This window comes from Etheostoma cragini, chromosome 2 (assembly GCF_013103735.1).
Source record: "Etheostoma cragini isolate CJK2018 chromosome 2, CSU_Ecrag_1.0, whole genome shotgun sequence".
NCBI lineage: Eukaryota > Metazoa > Chordata > Actinopteri > Perciformes > Percidae > Etheostoma > Etheostoma cragini.
The window spans coordinates 16,244,345-16,260,553 of NC_048408.1; the positions used below are offsets into that span (position 1 = coordinate 16,244,345).

Genomic DNA, 16,209 nt, shown 5'->3' on the forward strand with positions numbered 1-16,209 from the left:
AGGGTGACCAAATTGTATATTTGAGAATTTAAAAAAGGACAACAATGAATTTGCTGATTGTTATTTTTTATCATGTAACACAAAAAAACTTTTTTGATAAGGGATCCTTATCAGCATGGCTCTAAAGAATGGCAATGTCGGTTGGTCGTTTAAGTACTTTAGTGCATACTGAAATATCTCAGTTTTACCCCAACATTCATGCTCCCCAAGTCATGTCCTAATAACTTTGGTGATCCTCTTATTCTTCCTCCAGCAACATCATGAGGTTAACATGTCTGTTTTTGAATGAAAAATTTATAAAATGTCCCTCCCAAACTCTTGGATGGATAATCCCCCTCACGAGGATTTGTAATAACTTGTGTGATCATTACGTGAACATGAACATTATCCCTACTCGACATCAACAGTTTTAGCGCTATCATTGTGAGCATTTTAGTATACTGGCCTTAGCATTTTGCACCATAAAGCACCATTGTGCCTAAATAAAGCCTCACAGAGCCACTGGCATCGCTGATCTGTGACTGAAAGAACTGTCCTGAACAGGAAATTTCACAGTTGAAAAATAAAATTGTCCACAATATTGTTCTCCTCTTCATTCCTATCTCCTCCTGCTCCTCCAGCTCCTCTTCTCAGTTAGTTAGTGGTGGTTAAGTGAAGGGGAAGTGAATGGGATTGATGGTGTTAGCATCTGAGCTGTTTATGATGATGATAAATGTGTGAGTGCAGGGGGGGGGGAGGCGGAGGGTGTCGATGCATGTGTGTGTGGGTGTGTAGGATGATGATGAATGGAGGGCTCCCTCTCCATGCACTCCCGATGTCTACTACGTGCAAACATAGAGAAATGATTTGGGCCGACACACTGTCATGTAGTCTAATGCAGTTATATATCCTATCCACCAAGTGACAGACAAGGGAGGGGGGATACCGAGAGAAGGGGGCAGTTGGTAAATGAATGGATGTCAGTGGGTGGAAAATAAAGAGGAAATAAATAAGAGTAAGAGGGACATCCTAAATGTGCTCCTGCATTATTATTTAAGTAAAGACCCTGCATGAGGTGTTGATTTTTGGTGCATCTTAGTATTTACTATAATTACTGTCAGAAGTGGAAGTAACAAATAGTAACACATTTTATATATTTTTATAATTTTATAGTCATTGCCTTTTTCAAAGTATAACAGTTATATCTACAAACATGAACGTTATCTGCAGTATTTTCAGACATGTTATGATTGTTGTGTCTTACTGGGACACCGCAACGAAACAGAGCCATTCCCAATATTATTGATTACACCTTCTTTTCCTGCTATGGAAAAGGTCAGTTGAGAAGCTTTTTCCTCATTTAAATCAGCACAATCAGGAGAAGACTATTGGGGCGGCTGTGGCTCAGGTGGTAGAGCGTTGTCTACCAAACAAAAAGGGTCGGTGGTTTGATCCCTCAAAGTGTCGTTGGGCAAGACCCTGAACCCCAAATATTTCCCAATGTTGCTCCATAGGTGTGTGAATGTTTATTTGATGAGCAGGTGGCACCTTGTATGGCAGCTTCGGCCACCAGCATATCAACGTGTAAATGGTGTCTGTAATATGAAGAAGTGCTTTGAGTAGTCATTAGGACTTGAAAAGTGCTAAATAAAAGCAGACTATTTAGACATTACAGTTTAGTTTCTTTCCTTTCCTTGCTGTGCAACTGTTAATACAAAAGGTCATTATGAAACAGCACAGTAAATAAGGAAAGGGCACTCTTGCCTTTTTAACACTATCAGAATTCAGAAATCCAAATCAGCTTTTGTCAAACTTTTATTTTGGTGCTGACACAAGTCGATTGATCCATTGATGAACTAACTAGCTGAACAGTAACAACAGCAACAATTTTGATAATCAACTTTTAATTTTTAAACCACAAATGGCAAAAATTCACAGCTTAAACCTCCGCAAACATGATTATTATTGTTATTATTTTTTATAGTTTCTTAAATTTATGGTAAATAAGGTATATCTCTTTGGGTTTGAACTATTGGCCGCACACAACAAGACAACATCTTAGACTTGGGTTAAAAAATTAACTGACAAAGAAAATAATGTTAATAATTGTTGGTTAAAGTAATTGATTCTGGGCAGGTTCAATGTAAAACAATATTAGCATGCATAACTAACACACAGAATAGAGCCAGGAGGTACAGCTATGATGACATAACAATGTTGAAACTGTTGATGATATTGATAGTAGGTTATTGAAGACAGCATACGTGTGTGTGTGTGTGTGTGTGTCTGTGTGTGTGTGTGTGTGTGTGTGTGTGTGATTACAGGTCGCGACCTAGCCAGCACCACTCTGCCAGGCTACCCTCCTCATGTTCCTCCCACTGGACAGGGCAGCTACTCCACCCCCTCCCTCACTGGCATGGTACCTGGTGAGTACACACACATTGTTTCTTGGTACCAAAAGTGCCATGGTGCTTGGCTTTCTTTTACACTAACTCTATCATCTCTCGCCACCCATCATCATAGCAGATTTCTGCATCCATATCTGTTTGCATTCCCACTGGATGTATGTGGGTCTTTAGGGGGTGCACTTAGCTTTGCCACTTCCTCCTTCTTGTTTGTCTACACTATGGTTGACAGTGCTCCCAGGCGGTGGCGTGTGTGTGTGTGTGTATGTGTGTGTGTGTCTCTGTGTGTGTGTGTGTGCGGGTGTCGTTTGTGTGTCTCTGTGTATCATTAGAAACCAGCCACAGTAGCACAGCTGTCCCTCCTCAACATTAGTAATTTGTTTTTAATGAGAATCACCAGTGACCCACGACTAATTCATTCATTCCCTTCCACTCCGCCTTCTACGCTGCTTTTGTGTATCAATCCTGGAACCCCTTCTCTCTCTCACTCTCTCTGTCTCTGTCTCTCTCTTTCTATTTCTCTCTAACACAGTCTTGCAGTGGTGGTTGTGGTCAGTGTAAAGTATACTGCAGAGAAATAAAAGGATAAAACACAAAAGCAACATCTGTAGGGAAGCAAACTCAATACCATGCTGTTTACAAGTTCTTGTCTCTTCTGTGTATTCCCAATCATTCAGTCTGTGACCCCACACACACACACACACACACACACACACACACACACACACACACACACACACACACACACACACACACACACACACACTCTCTCTCAGCGGACATGTAGAAACAGCACGTCTAAAGATGGGTAACCCTGTCCCCCTGCGCTAACCCTGTCCTCCGGTTTGACAGCATATTTGTGTGTATGTGTGTGTGTGTGTGTGTGTGTGTGGGGGGGGGGTATGTTTATGTGTGTGCTATATGAGATTGTTTGTGTGCATGTGTATTTGTTTTTGACAGTGTGTGTGTGTGTGTGTGTGTGTGTGTTTGTGTGTGTGCGTGTGTGTGTGTGTGTGTGCTCATGTGTGCGTGTCTGTGTGTGCGTGTGTGTGTGTATGCCACCTTGACACTGAGCTACACTAGGGAGATCCTGAGCCTCCTCTTGCCTCCTTCCAACCCCCTCTCCCTCCCCTCGTCTCCTAAACAACCTGACATGTTGCCGTCACTACGGTGATGACAAGGGTAGGATGTTCGCACCCAGGGATGCCATGGAGACTGTATCCCGACCCCACCTGACAGATGCAGCTAAACATACACACACATAAGGACACACAAAGGGTAGTGTGAGAAAGAAAACTTGTTTGGTTGTTCATCCAAACACACACACAAACAGTCTCTACATCTAGATTCTTCTCAGTGAATATTTGACGCGGCCTGAATCCTTGAGTTAACTGAAGTGAATAGAAAAGATAATCTTCCAACTTTGCTTCTCCAGCTTCACCATGTTTTATCTCAGCACTTCTCAGGCAAATTATACTTCTTTTTGTCCGCTCTGTCTAATATTATACCTTCATTAAGCAAGCAACTCTCTTCTGCTGTTCTTCTTGTCTCTCTCTGTCTCTCTTTCTGCAGCAGGGGGGCTGACACTCAGAGGGGGTGTAGAGGAGCAGTGAGGCAGAACCGACAGAACGAGAGGGAGAGAGGAGGAATGGGGGGGGGGGGGATTTGGAAGGAGGGGGCATCAGGGTCTGTGACTGTCAGCTATGGGAGAGGGATCCCCCGGGAGAAGTGAAGGTTCAAAAGAAAAGAAAGAAGAGCAAAAGATTGAAAAAAGAGAGCGGTGAAGAGATGTAAAATAAAGAGAGAGAGAAGAAATAGGGAAGAATGTTGTTTTGATGTGAAGGGTGACGGGCGGGCTGTATTCAGGCGGGCCAGAGGACAAGAGAGAAAAATAAAGAGAAAAGGGGTGAAGGGAAGAGTGGGAGGGGAAGACATGAGGAACAGTAGACCCCAGACAGTAAGTAGTAAATGAGGGAGAAAAGCTACGCCATCATCCACTGAATGAGAGGAGCACTACAGCCTCGCTGAGCTCTCCTGTTCAGTCACTCTCAACTAACCTGCAAAACATTCTGTTTGAAACTAAGGACAGGTTAAAGCTTCACTATGAACTAAATTAATCTGAACAAGTCCTCCAAACAAAATGACAACATTTGGCATTTAAACAAACAATGAATGTTGTCATTGTTTAAATGTGCACACTAGAATCCCAGACATGATACATGCTGTTTGTCAAAACATTTATGCACCTTATTAACAATTTTAGCTATAAAGATGAACCATCCTGGTTTAGCTAGCCCAAATAAGGGGCTACTCCAAATAATAATTGGCATTCTTTGGCATAAAGTCACCTTATTCAGGTCTATGACCAATGTTTGCAATTTGCCTCACGACCTTGGTTAACACATTTGTTAGTCAGTGAAAAAAAAAATAGGATCACGTTGAAATAAACTAAAGTCCTGATGGCACTTAACTACTGCTTGATATTTCTTAGTAAAGGCTGGTAGCTCAAAAAACAAGTAAAAGGTAAAAACACATAAAGGATTCACATCTTATTTCTCAAAGTAAAGTCAAAGAAACAGACAGGATCATCCTCTCAATCCTCTGCTGTTTCTAAGCCTTCTATATTGTTTTCTTTCAGGGGGAGATTTTTCCGGAAGTCCATATTCCCATCCCCAGTATTCCACATACAACGAATCATGGAGATTTCCTAACCCCAGCTTACTAGGTAGGTGTCTCCCATATCTCCGCACCCAGTTCCGCTTACCAGAAGCGGATCAATAATTGTATCAATGAATTTCATTTCATTCCAACTCACATCCCAGTTCCAACCTCTCTAATACTATCTTGTAATAGGCTGTATCTTTCATGCTCCACTGTTCCTTTTATTTTCATTACATTACATTTCTGTCTGTATTGTACCGTACAGTACAATACATCATTGACATACTAATGGTTCTGTAAAAGGATATTTAAAAAGACTGGCAATTCGGGGTGTGAATGGATTGGAAGAAAAGGAAGGGGGGGTGGGGGGAGTTCTGGGTTTTTATTTTATATGGAGAGGAAGTTGGCTTCGACCACATCTTTTTAATTTTTGATATAGTCACCTATACATTGATAACTAAGACCGAACCAAACTGCCGGAAGCAGAGATCTGCTGAACTACAATGAGCAGGCAACGTCAGTTTATAGCCTACGAATTAATTAACTTTAAAAGGCAATGTGACATCAGTCTCAAAAGCATGTTATCAGACAACTTGGCAGCAGAAATATAGAAAAAGTCTTCTGTTTAAACAATTAAAATTTATTTTCATGTTGGATTGTAGCTTAAGTCTTCTACTTTAGCGCTATGAGTCGGTGATTACAGTGTATTCCATCAGTATACAATGTATCACATCATTCATACTGAACCCCTGAATGACTCTTTAAGTTCTGAATTCTAGCTATACAGTTTAGAGAATGTTATAGGTCTAAGAGGAAACTGACAACAGGGCAGGACTCAGAGAAAATGTTGCTATTATCCATGTGCTACTTCAGCACCACAGACAGCGCCATGGATTTATCAATACACAGTTAAGCCAACTACATACACACGTTTGGAGGTAAAATTGTGAGGTATGGGGCCCAGAGCATATTGCAGGCACAGAGGCAAAGCGCAGTGTAGGTATGCATTATCATTGCTTTTGGCTTTGGTTGCGCCTTGAAAGGTCAGTGGTAACAACGTCAAATTTAAAATAATTTGAACTTTGAGGGCAGTGCTCAACAGCAATTTTGAGCGGTGTGTTATGCCAGGGGTACCACTTTTACCACAGTTCATGTCTAGGCGCCTTAAGGCTACTGATATTCCAGAGCCATGGTCAGGACCGTAGATTCTCACTTGCACAAACCTCCGTCAGATTAAGGCAGAGGTGTCAAAAGTATTTACATTCAATACTCTAGTAGATGTATCGATACTAGGGTTTAAAAAGACTTCTGTAGAAGTTGAAGTATCAACTCAAGTTTCTTACTCAAGTAAGTGTCTAAAAGTACTGGTTTCAAAACTACTTCAAGTATAAAATTAATGTAAGGGGAAAAAAGTAGCTCAGTCTGTAGGGAGTTGGGTCGGGAAACGGAGGTTTGGGGATTAAAGTCGCTATACTGAACCAAAACCATACCAAAGAGACGTACCAAACCGTACCAAAGTACGGAGTGTGGAGACTGGTAGCTGGAGAGATGCCACTTCACCCCTTGGGCACTGCCAGGTGCTCTTGAGCAAGGCACTGCACCAATGGCTCAGGGTTCTGGTCCAGCTGGCAGCCCACTCACTCTGACATCTCTCCATTTGTGCATGAGCATGTGTGTCTATTTCAGGCCTATGTGTAGTCATTACTAACAAAACAGAGTGTAAATTGTAATTTCCCCACTGGGGATCAATAAACAGTACAAATGTATACTGAAAGGCATCCCAACACTGTCTTCACTTCTCTGCATCAGATTAAACCTGAGCCAAAAACAGTCAAAGTCATTGTCTATAGGGAGCCATTTTAGGGGTCACATTTAAAGGTGAAACTGTTAGCATGTGACTGTGTAAAGGTCAATAGGTGAGAAGGGTCAGTGCTTGGCCTCAACACTTTCCTCTCCTTACCTCATATCCCTTCCTTCCTTTCATCCCTCTGTCCCAGTGTTTCAGCAGGATTATGGGTCTCTCCTGGGGACGGAAATCGGCTGCTCCTCCAGTCTCTTCACCAGCCAGGCAGGACAGATGCAAGGTAGGTGGTGAAAGAAAGAAAGAAAGAAAGAAAGAAAGAAAGAAAGAAAGAATGGAAGAAAGGAAGAAAGAAAGATTAAACACAAGCAAAGAGTATGTGTGATGATTAAAGTATGAGCAGAGGTGCAATGGTGAGGAGAAATGAGGTATGGGAAAAAGAGGTAAAGACTGTAAGGGAACTTTTGTATGATAACAGATGAGCGACCACATAATATGAGTACAAGATGCACATTAGTAGGCACCGAAAGTTTTAATACTGATGGCAGCGGGAAGAGAGAGGAAGGCAGGGAAGAATGAGAGTAAAAGTGACAAATGAAAGAAAGAGTTTTATAAAGAAAAAGAAGAAAAAGGGGAGAAAGGGCTTCTGAAGTCTTGACTGAGACTAAATAGTTTGTCAGGCTGGCTTAATGCCTCACTTCCCCAAAGAGCCTCCTGAGATTACCTGGACTGTGGACAGACATAACCTGTCAACACACAGCTGGGCTGATTGATGGAAGTGACAGAGACAGGTGTGTGTGTGTGTGTGTGTGTGTGTGTGTGTGTTTGTGTGTGTGTGTGTGTGTGTGTGTGTGTACACATGTGTGCGTGTGCGTGGGTGTATAAAGGTGTGTAAGCGTGGGTTTTTGTGTGTCTTTGGGGTTACAGTATTGAATCGACCTCTTCCCTGAGGAGAGAATAGACTCAAGGGATCAGCAGTAGTAGAGCTGTACTCAGTGTGTCAGTTTAGACTGTCACTTAGTGTGTGTGTGTGTGTGTGTGTGTGTGTGTGTGTGTGTGTGTGTGAGAGAGAGAGAAACAGAAAGAGAAAGAAAGAATGAAGGTGGGTGCTGAAGAGACAAGTGTCAGAAAGTAGACTGAGTTCCTCTTTTTGGCTGTACACAACAAGGACACTTTTTTTTCATTAGCTTCATCTGCTCACGTCATCTCATGATCTTAATCCTAACAGAAAATTTAAGCTGCTCATTTCACATTTTCACTGCATTTCCACAGTAATTAAAGAAAAATTCAGATTTATTACAACCTGAGCCTTATTTTGTGCCATCATTTCTTTCAATTTAATTGAAGAAGTCCGAAGGGGAAAGAAACATGGGTAGAAGCCCGAAACAAACATAACCCCACATTAACCAAATTAATTAGGAAAAGAAAATATTTGCAGCTCTAAGAAGCATATTAGCATCTCTTAAATTGGGTCACTTATGTAGTAGATTTTTTTTTTTTTCAAAATTGGTGCCTTCTAGGCCGAGAAAAGCCAGAAAATGTGTTTTTGGCTAATGTGGATGAAAGACACCAAATCCCAGAATGCACTTGTTCACTTGCTGCTCAAAGACCCCATTCCCAAGCCACGCCATCGTTTACAGACATAGACAGACAGTGAGGTAGTCAACTCTAGTGTGTTTTATTGTCATTTCAACAATAAACACAAAACAAGGTTTCACCGTGGCTCAAGTGGTATTACACGTTTAAAATACAAAACAACATTATATAAAAATGACATACAAAACAGGCTACATTTAGAGCACACACTATAGGCTGCGTAAAGTTTAGCTAACCATGTTTCCACATAAACAAAAACAACAGCAGTCTCTAAACTGGCGTTGGGAGTTTTGTTGAAGTTGGATGTAGTCCAGTTTGTTGTCTAATGATCAAACATTTGGAAGCAGGATGGATTCGGCATTTTCGCTTAGCGCACACCGTCGTTGATGTCCCCTTACCCGGCTGGCGGCATTGGGCGACACCGCTGGCTGAGGTGCTAGTGTGTAATAAAGTTTCCTACATATTCTCCGATCTGTGCCTATGTATCCCAGTGGGACACATATGTGGAAGTTTGAATGCACGTAATTGTAATAAAAGTTTGCTGTTGAAAGCGTTCATCTGCTGTTAGCTCAGCTGTAGCTTAGCTTCGAGATGCCGGACACTTGACTCGCTTCGGATCACTTTGGCGTGCTTCACGTCCAAGCCCCCATGGGCGGGTTGAAAACATGCAGGACTACATCCCAGGCAGCTGTTTTCAGCAAAAAGCTCGGATAAATCTCCTGTACACTACATGCTCACATCAGGACCAAAAGGCAGATAGCAAAGGTTAGAGACTAGCTGGTGAACGTGGTGTAGCATTTAGCCAATAAATAGCTAAAGAGACAGATTTTTCTCTCAAGAGTTGGTGGAGACCAAAACAGACCTCAAAAGGGGGTGAATACTGGACTAACATTTATCAGGTGGCCAGAAACACTTTAAATGAATTGAAAATGGGGCCAAAACTGCAAAAAAAGACCCAAGTTGTAATGAACTGAACTTATCATTTTTAGTCTCATTTAAGAGAAATTCAACGAAATATTTGTACCTGTGTTCCTTCCCAGGTTCACCGTATTACTACAGTGCAACATCACGAGGGGCAGGCCCTGCTGGCACTGCAACAGCCTCTGCCTACGACCGCCACTGACCCCTCATACTGAGAGAAGCGGAGGAAGAAGAGAAGGAAACGGGGGAGGGATGAGGGGACGGATAGCACCAGCACTGCACAGTGCAAACCTGCCTACACACGGACAACAATGAGGATGAAGATTACAAATTTTGACGTCAGTGAAGTTTAAATTTTCTTTGATTGACACTTAAGTCAACAAACGCACTGCTGGCTGCAACACAGACCAACTGTGTGGGTATGACATCACTGTGAGGACACAGGCATGGCAGTGTCAATAACTGATAGATTTACTGTAGGACTGGTCAGAAGCAAGTTAATTTGGACCCTACCACAATAAATCAAGGCTGGGCTTCTTTTAACCAATTGTCTACAAATCCAAGAAGTCAGTGCAGTGAGTGTGCAGCAGTGATTGTGATCTTCTGGGTAGGATGTTGTGTTTACAGGTTGGGGACATTTTTTTAGGAAATTATTTGAGTTAATTTAAGCAAAATCACTTTTTTCAAACAGTCTTTATAGGCCCCGAAACAATCAAACAATTTTCTATGCTATGGTGAAGTAAAGACAATCCAATTCTCATAACTTTGAATGACCAAAATCCCCCATATCATTATCATTCTAGTCTCCTTAGATTTTACACATTTTCCCTGGGATCACAATGGTAGATAAATGGGATACCATGACTTTTAATGGTGGTGTTCAGTTTCACGTATCACTAAGCCCCGCCCCCATTAGCTACTGTTGCTATGCCCATCAAGCTTTCTATTCTCGCGCGGCTCCCATGCAGCCGACAAAGACACCAGCGGCAGATTTACCGTCAAAACTGTAAGGGCTTTTGAAACAATGGATCCTTTCAGACAGAAGTAGACAAAAACAGCATTAGCCAATTTGGCCTGTAGTTTAATCTATCATCACACTTTTGCCATTCTGTTTTTGGTTTGGAAAAAAAGCTAGAAGATTCCGCCTCCAATCTGTTTAAATGTAGAGTGGGCCCCATGAACACTGCTTCAACATGTAGAGATATCCTGATCTTGACACGCCGGCCATGCCCAGTTATGGTTGCTAAGCTACAAATGGATAATCGCTGTCTGGGGATGAGGTTTAGCAAACGCTCAATTTCCAGTGGTTGTTGCCTGTTCCCTAAGTGTATCAAAGAACATCCACACTTGCATTTAAATTGGTTTGAATGCCATTGACTGACAGACCTTTCAGTAAAAGCACAGCCTAAACCCTGAGCCCTCTACTATAAAATGAACATGTGTACATGTTCACATCAGACCAAAATCAAATCCACCAGGGATGGTTGTTGTACAGGAAGGTGCTATCCTACCTCCATAGCCAAGATTTAGTCCTGATCAAGAGCTATTTATAATGGGAGGAGACACAGAGTAATATATTAAGAAGCTTTTCTGCGCTGCGCTCCGTAATGAGAGTGAATGCCTGTAATGATTTATATGTGTCACACTGTTGTGCTAGAATAGTGATAATGATGATGATGATGATGATGAAGATGCAGTGAAATATGAAATCTTAAACATTTTCAATTTGAAAAGAAGTCTTTGTTTATAAATATGATCAGATTGCGATTTTCCTGTTTATAGTTTGTTGCCTGGTATCAGTTGACACAGGTGCCATTGAATAAGACGCCATTTGTATCTGCTTCCTGAATACTGATAAGAAGAACAGGGAAGCAGGGCTCTCTTTCTCTCTCTGTCTCTCTGTCTCTCTCTCTCTATTTCTCTCTTTTAACTCCCCAAAGATGGGCCCCCCTAGTGGATCGGCTGACTAACTACAAAAGCACAAAGAGACTCAATCATCATTTAAAGGCGCAAATTTTACTTTTTTGACATAATTTTAGAACCATCACATACTTCTTCCCTTTTCTTCTTATTATCCCCCTTTTGAGTGCTTGTCCTTGTGCTGTTTGATATCCTGAAATTGTTTCTATAAAGAGAAATGCTTTTGTGACAAAACAAGTGAAACTGTTTTATTTTTGTTTGTCTTCTACATTAGTTCTGCGCTGTGACAATGTATGACACCAGGGTTGAGGCCTTACCCATCATGTACAGACAGAGTAGGACAGATTCGCCCTTCAGCACTGATCTAAATTCAGTGTGTTATCCCTTGCAAATGTTTGAGGGCCCAGTGTTGACCTTGTGAGAGGGCAATATCTTCCCTAACCGGTATGTAGCTTCTCAATTCTGTCCATACAAGATTTGTACAGTAATCAGTGAACAAGAAGAGAAGTCACAATGTCAATAGCAATTTCAATTATTCACATTTAAATTTAGATTTTAGTGATGAAGTTTTCTTTTGATAAAAAAAAAAAAAGACTAAGAGCTGTGTGTTGTTGTTTTAGCCATCGTCTACAAGTGTTTACATATCTTTTGTTTGTTTGGGGTGTGTGTGGCTGACCGTAGCGCTTCATTGCTACTGTGTAGTTTTACTAGCGAACAGATTGAAGGCACCCAATCTGCAGCGTAAGACATAAAATATAGCTATATAAACATATACCTATAAAACTGAACAAAGCTGTTAGTTTCTCAATTTTTTGTTGTTTCTGGGTTTTAAAATAGTAATAGAGTGGATCCTTTTACATTTGTAGAACTTAAAAGTTGTGTGTGCACAACTCTAAAACAGATTCTTCTGACGGCTCGCCTGCTGTGCTGCCAGCGTGCACCGTAGCAGGAGCCTTTCCTTATTTCTGTCTTTCTCGCTTGATTCTGAGGCATTATTGAACCTGAACCACACCAGCTGAAAACAAGGACAGTGCCTTTAGTTTTATATGTCAACTCCCCCCCTGACTGACCATGCATCACTTAAACAAGATTCAGCATCCCTCCCTGCAACTCAACAAAACTCTGCCTGTCTGTCTGTTTGTAGATTATGTAATGCCTTTGCTAATACGTAGCAACCAGTAATTTGCTAACTTTGGGTTGATAATTTACATACTGTACCAATGGCAACATTGGAGCTCTGATAACAGGACCAAGCCCTGATCCAGCACCCGACATTTACTCACCATAGACATGTCAGTCACATATTCACTCATAACATTTGTAACAGGGATAATTTGAAAATTCTAACTCATCTAATGGAAAATACTCTCAGCAATTAACAAATGACGACAGATGGCTGAAGGTAACACAAATCTAAATATATTCCAAAAAAAGGTCTGTTTCATAAAGTCGGTATAAGCAAATAAAAGTTGGCACAGGAATCTGTCCAACTTCAACTGGATTGATTCTAAGCAGCGAAACACTCATACCTGCCTTGGTAAAAATTGTTAGGGGTTAGGGGGTTTGGTGTCTTTTTTAAGAGGCAAACTGGAGAACTGGCACCTCTCCAGCTGCCATTCCTTCTCCATACTTGGTTCATACAGGGACTTGAACACTTTACAAAGGGGTCGTGCTAATCTTTGTGAGCATGGTATTATGCCAGTGTTTAACACTTGATTTAACATTTGCATTTAACATTTGACTTCATAGCTATCTTGCAGTGTTCATCAGATGTTGTTTTTTTCAAGTTTCAGAGTTGCTATTATTCTTACATAAAAAAAATTATGAGTGAATCTCTGACTGAAGTTATGAGAAATATCCATGCACAACTAGCATGGCTAAACACAACCGACTGGCTTGACTAGGTGTGAAAAAAGGCACAAAACATACAAGTAAGCGACAGACATTTACAAGTCTGTTCATTAATATTGCTTTTTTTATTCACACACACGCACGCACGCACGCACACACACACACACGCACGCACACATGTACACACACACACACACATGTACACACACACACACACACACACACACACACACTACTGTAAACATGAAGAAATATTGATTGAATGCCGTTCTCCTTGAGTGAATCCAGTCGTGCCTCTTGTGTCCGCTTGCGAGAAGCTGCTACACCAAACAGGCCAAATTCGTTCTTCAGTGTAGCCAAGAATCCAGCCAAACATTAACAGGATTATTTGCTAACTATGCATCTCATGGTGACACAGCCTGCCTTGCCATTGCTTTGACCCAATTGGTTCACATGGGAAGAGAATGGGTTCTCATTGGCCCGCAGTCGTTTCAATTGGCAGCCGTGACATTGACTGCAGCAATAAGGGGGGATTGTCATTGTGGGTGGTACTGTAAGAAGCACAGGCAGAGGCCACACACACACGCACACACACACACACACACACACACACACACACACACACAAATACACATACAAACACACACACACACAAATATAAGTACAGACACACACTCTCACTCCTTTTGTCCTTTGCGGAGTGGTGATCGCCCCTCCTCTTATGCCCCTGTGTTCCCCAGGGGAGCCCAAACCTGCTGTGCCATCAGAAGCTCATCTCGTCTTTTTTCTCCTCCCTCAGCCCTAATCTCATCATATCTCATGCATCCCCCCCCCGCCCCCTCTCGTTACCCCTCCTCTCCTCTCCTCCACTCCAGTAGCACTGCCACACCACCAGGATTAGGAATATTAAAACTATTCTGTTGATTTCAGGCCTGTGACCTTCCTCAAAAAGTCTGCCCTCTTTCTTCAGACAGCCCTATTAATCCCTTTTCCCTCACCTTTTCTTACTTTTCTCTCTGACTATCCAGTCGTGATGGTCAGTGTCCTGTCAGAAATTCTGCATAGGAATGAAGCAGGGTGTTTTGCGCCAAAGCGAGGTCATTTCAATGGCAATATTGTTGCCGCTCTCTTTATTTGGCCAAGATTATTCCGTGAGATCACATCTAATATTCTGTTTTCTCTTTGTGTATCTGTAGAGCATTTAAAAACACAAAGAAACACTAGTTTTAAACTAAGATGTTTCGTTTCCAGCTTTTCTAAAACTGAACTGCCCATAAAAATGTGATTGCATCCTGCATTTTTATCCCTGCTCTAAATCAAATAGGAATGAAATAAATGCAAATAAGTTATTTTTTTCTTTTTTTGATTTCTCACCGAGTGTGCACTCCCTGACTGTATCTCAATATGAATCCATGAAGCTATTGCTACTGCCTTTGTAAAACCTGAGGGGATTTCAGCATCACATCTTGACAGCAATTAGTGGCACAATCTGTTTCATGCTTGCTGATATAACTAGGATCTGGACAGATCTCATACTGAAGTGTTACAATGTTCTGTACATCTTAATATTATTCAACTGTGGAAGAGGAGAAATACACAGGACTCTTACAAAAAGCAACTGTGCTTTTTAAGCAGATGTTTCAATCAAAAAAAAATAAGATAACATGATTTTTCACCTTACTGTGGCCTTTCGTGTAACAATCTGGAGTTTTTTTTGTGTCCATGGCTTAATATCTGGGGTGTTAAAGAGACATTTATATCTGTAACGTTTTGGTACAAAAAAAGGATAAAACAAAAGACAGAAAGACATACATACAAAATTAGGTTTCAACAAGTCAGCTTTCTCTGTTCCTCAAAATAAAATGTGACAAAAAGAAAACATATCTGTAACATTCACCAAAGCCTGTGATGCCTGTTTTAAATAATAGATGCTTGTACAAAAAAACATATAAAAGTGCAGAAAAGACTTACAGATACAAACACAAAACAAAGATAAGAAATGCCTTCAAATATTCTAGAGGGGAGGATTTAAAAAAAGTAAAAGAAATGTTTCTTTAAGAAAATGTGTACGTTTTTTATTCGATTTTCTAGTAGTTGCAAACAAAACTTGGTGTTTTCCTCTTTGTGTGTTGTGTGTTGTCTTAATATTTGAATGTATTTTACTGCAGTGAGAATTTGCCAAAGATATCATATCACTTGATTTCTCTCTTTTTTATTTTTTTTTTCATGAATTGGGATAAATTTTGTTCAGAAATCTTGAAATAAATTGTGAATTTGATATTATGCTTATTTTTCATATTCTTATTGTTAATATTATTGTTATTTTATTTCCTGAGTTTGAGTTTACTGTGAAATGTTTGCTTGATGCATCTCTTCATACTCAGTCCGTGTACCTGCCCATCTGTCCACCTGAGTGACTGTTGTTGGTGAATTATTCCATATATGTACCTGTAATGTGAAGCTAAGAAGTAATTATTTGTAAATATTTGCCATAATTTTATTGGTCCTTCAGAATAAAAAATAATTTTTTGGAAGTTAAAGGTTCTGTGTTTGTACTTGCAATTGCAATTACACTTGTTTTTCATTGAAGCCAACATGCATACAGACATTTTATTATGCATACACACATACTTATTGCTTCATGCCACATTCCTCAACATCCAGCCTCAGCCTGGATGGGCGTAGACTTCCAGAGCAGGAAAACGTTACTGTAATGTCTCAGTGCGACCCCGCAGCGCAGCTTTCATCCTGGAGACACAGACACAGCTGAACCCCCTCCCTTTCCTCACCCCACCACTCGGAGTGAATGGAGTGTCCCATTGCTGCAGTTCTTGGCTGCTGGCCGAGTCCAGGAGGGGGCAGAGAGAGGTGTGTGTGTGTGTGTGTGTGTGTGTGTGTGTGTGTAATAGAGGAGAGGAGGAGGAAAGGGGAGAAGGGTGATAATAGGACACAAGCCACGACATGGCGACAACACGCCACATACACAGAAAACAGCACAAACCCAGCTTGAGACACAGGCTGGGCTGTCCACAGCTTGGGTGCCTGCCCAGGACACCAGAAGAGTACAGTGTATTT

General features: G+C 41.2%; 1 protein-coding gene across 3 annotated transcripts in view; it reads left to right on the forward strand.

Annotated features, from left to right (window-relative positions):
* pax5 (paired box 5) overlaps positions 1-12,300 on the forward strand; it is a 52,590-nt gene extending 40,290 nt beyond the window's left edge. For all 3 annotated transcript variants that reach the window (XM_034858864.1, XM_034858871.1, XM_034858876.1), the window contains exons 8-11: positions 2,304-2,405; positions 5,023-5,109; positions 7,043-7,129; positions 9,483-12,300. In XM_034858864.1, the coding sequence (XP_034714755.1) occupies positions 2,304-2,405; positions 5,023-5,109; positions 7,043-7,129; positions 9,483-9,565 (359 nt within the window). In that variant the 3' untranslated portion in view covers positions 9,566-12,300. The remainder of the gene's footprint in view (positions 1-2,303; positions 2,406-5,022; positions 5,110-7,042; positions 7,130-9,482) is intronic.
* Positions 12,301-16,209: the final 3,909 nt, after the last annotated feature.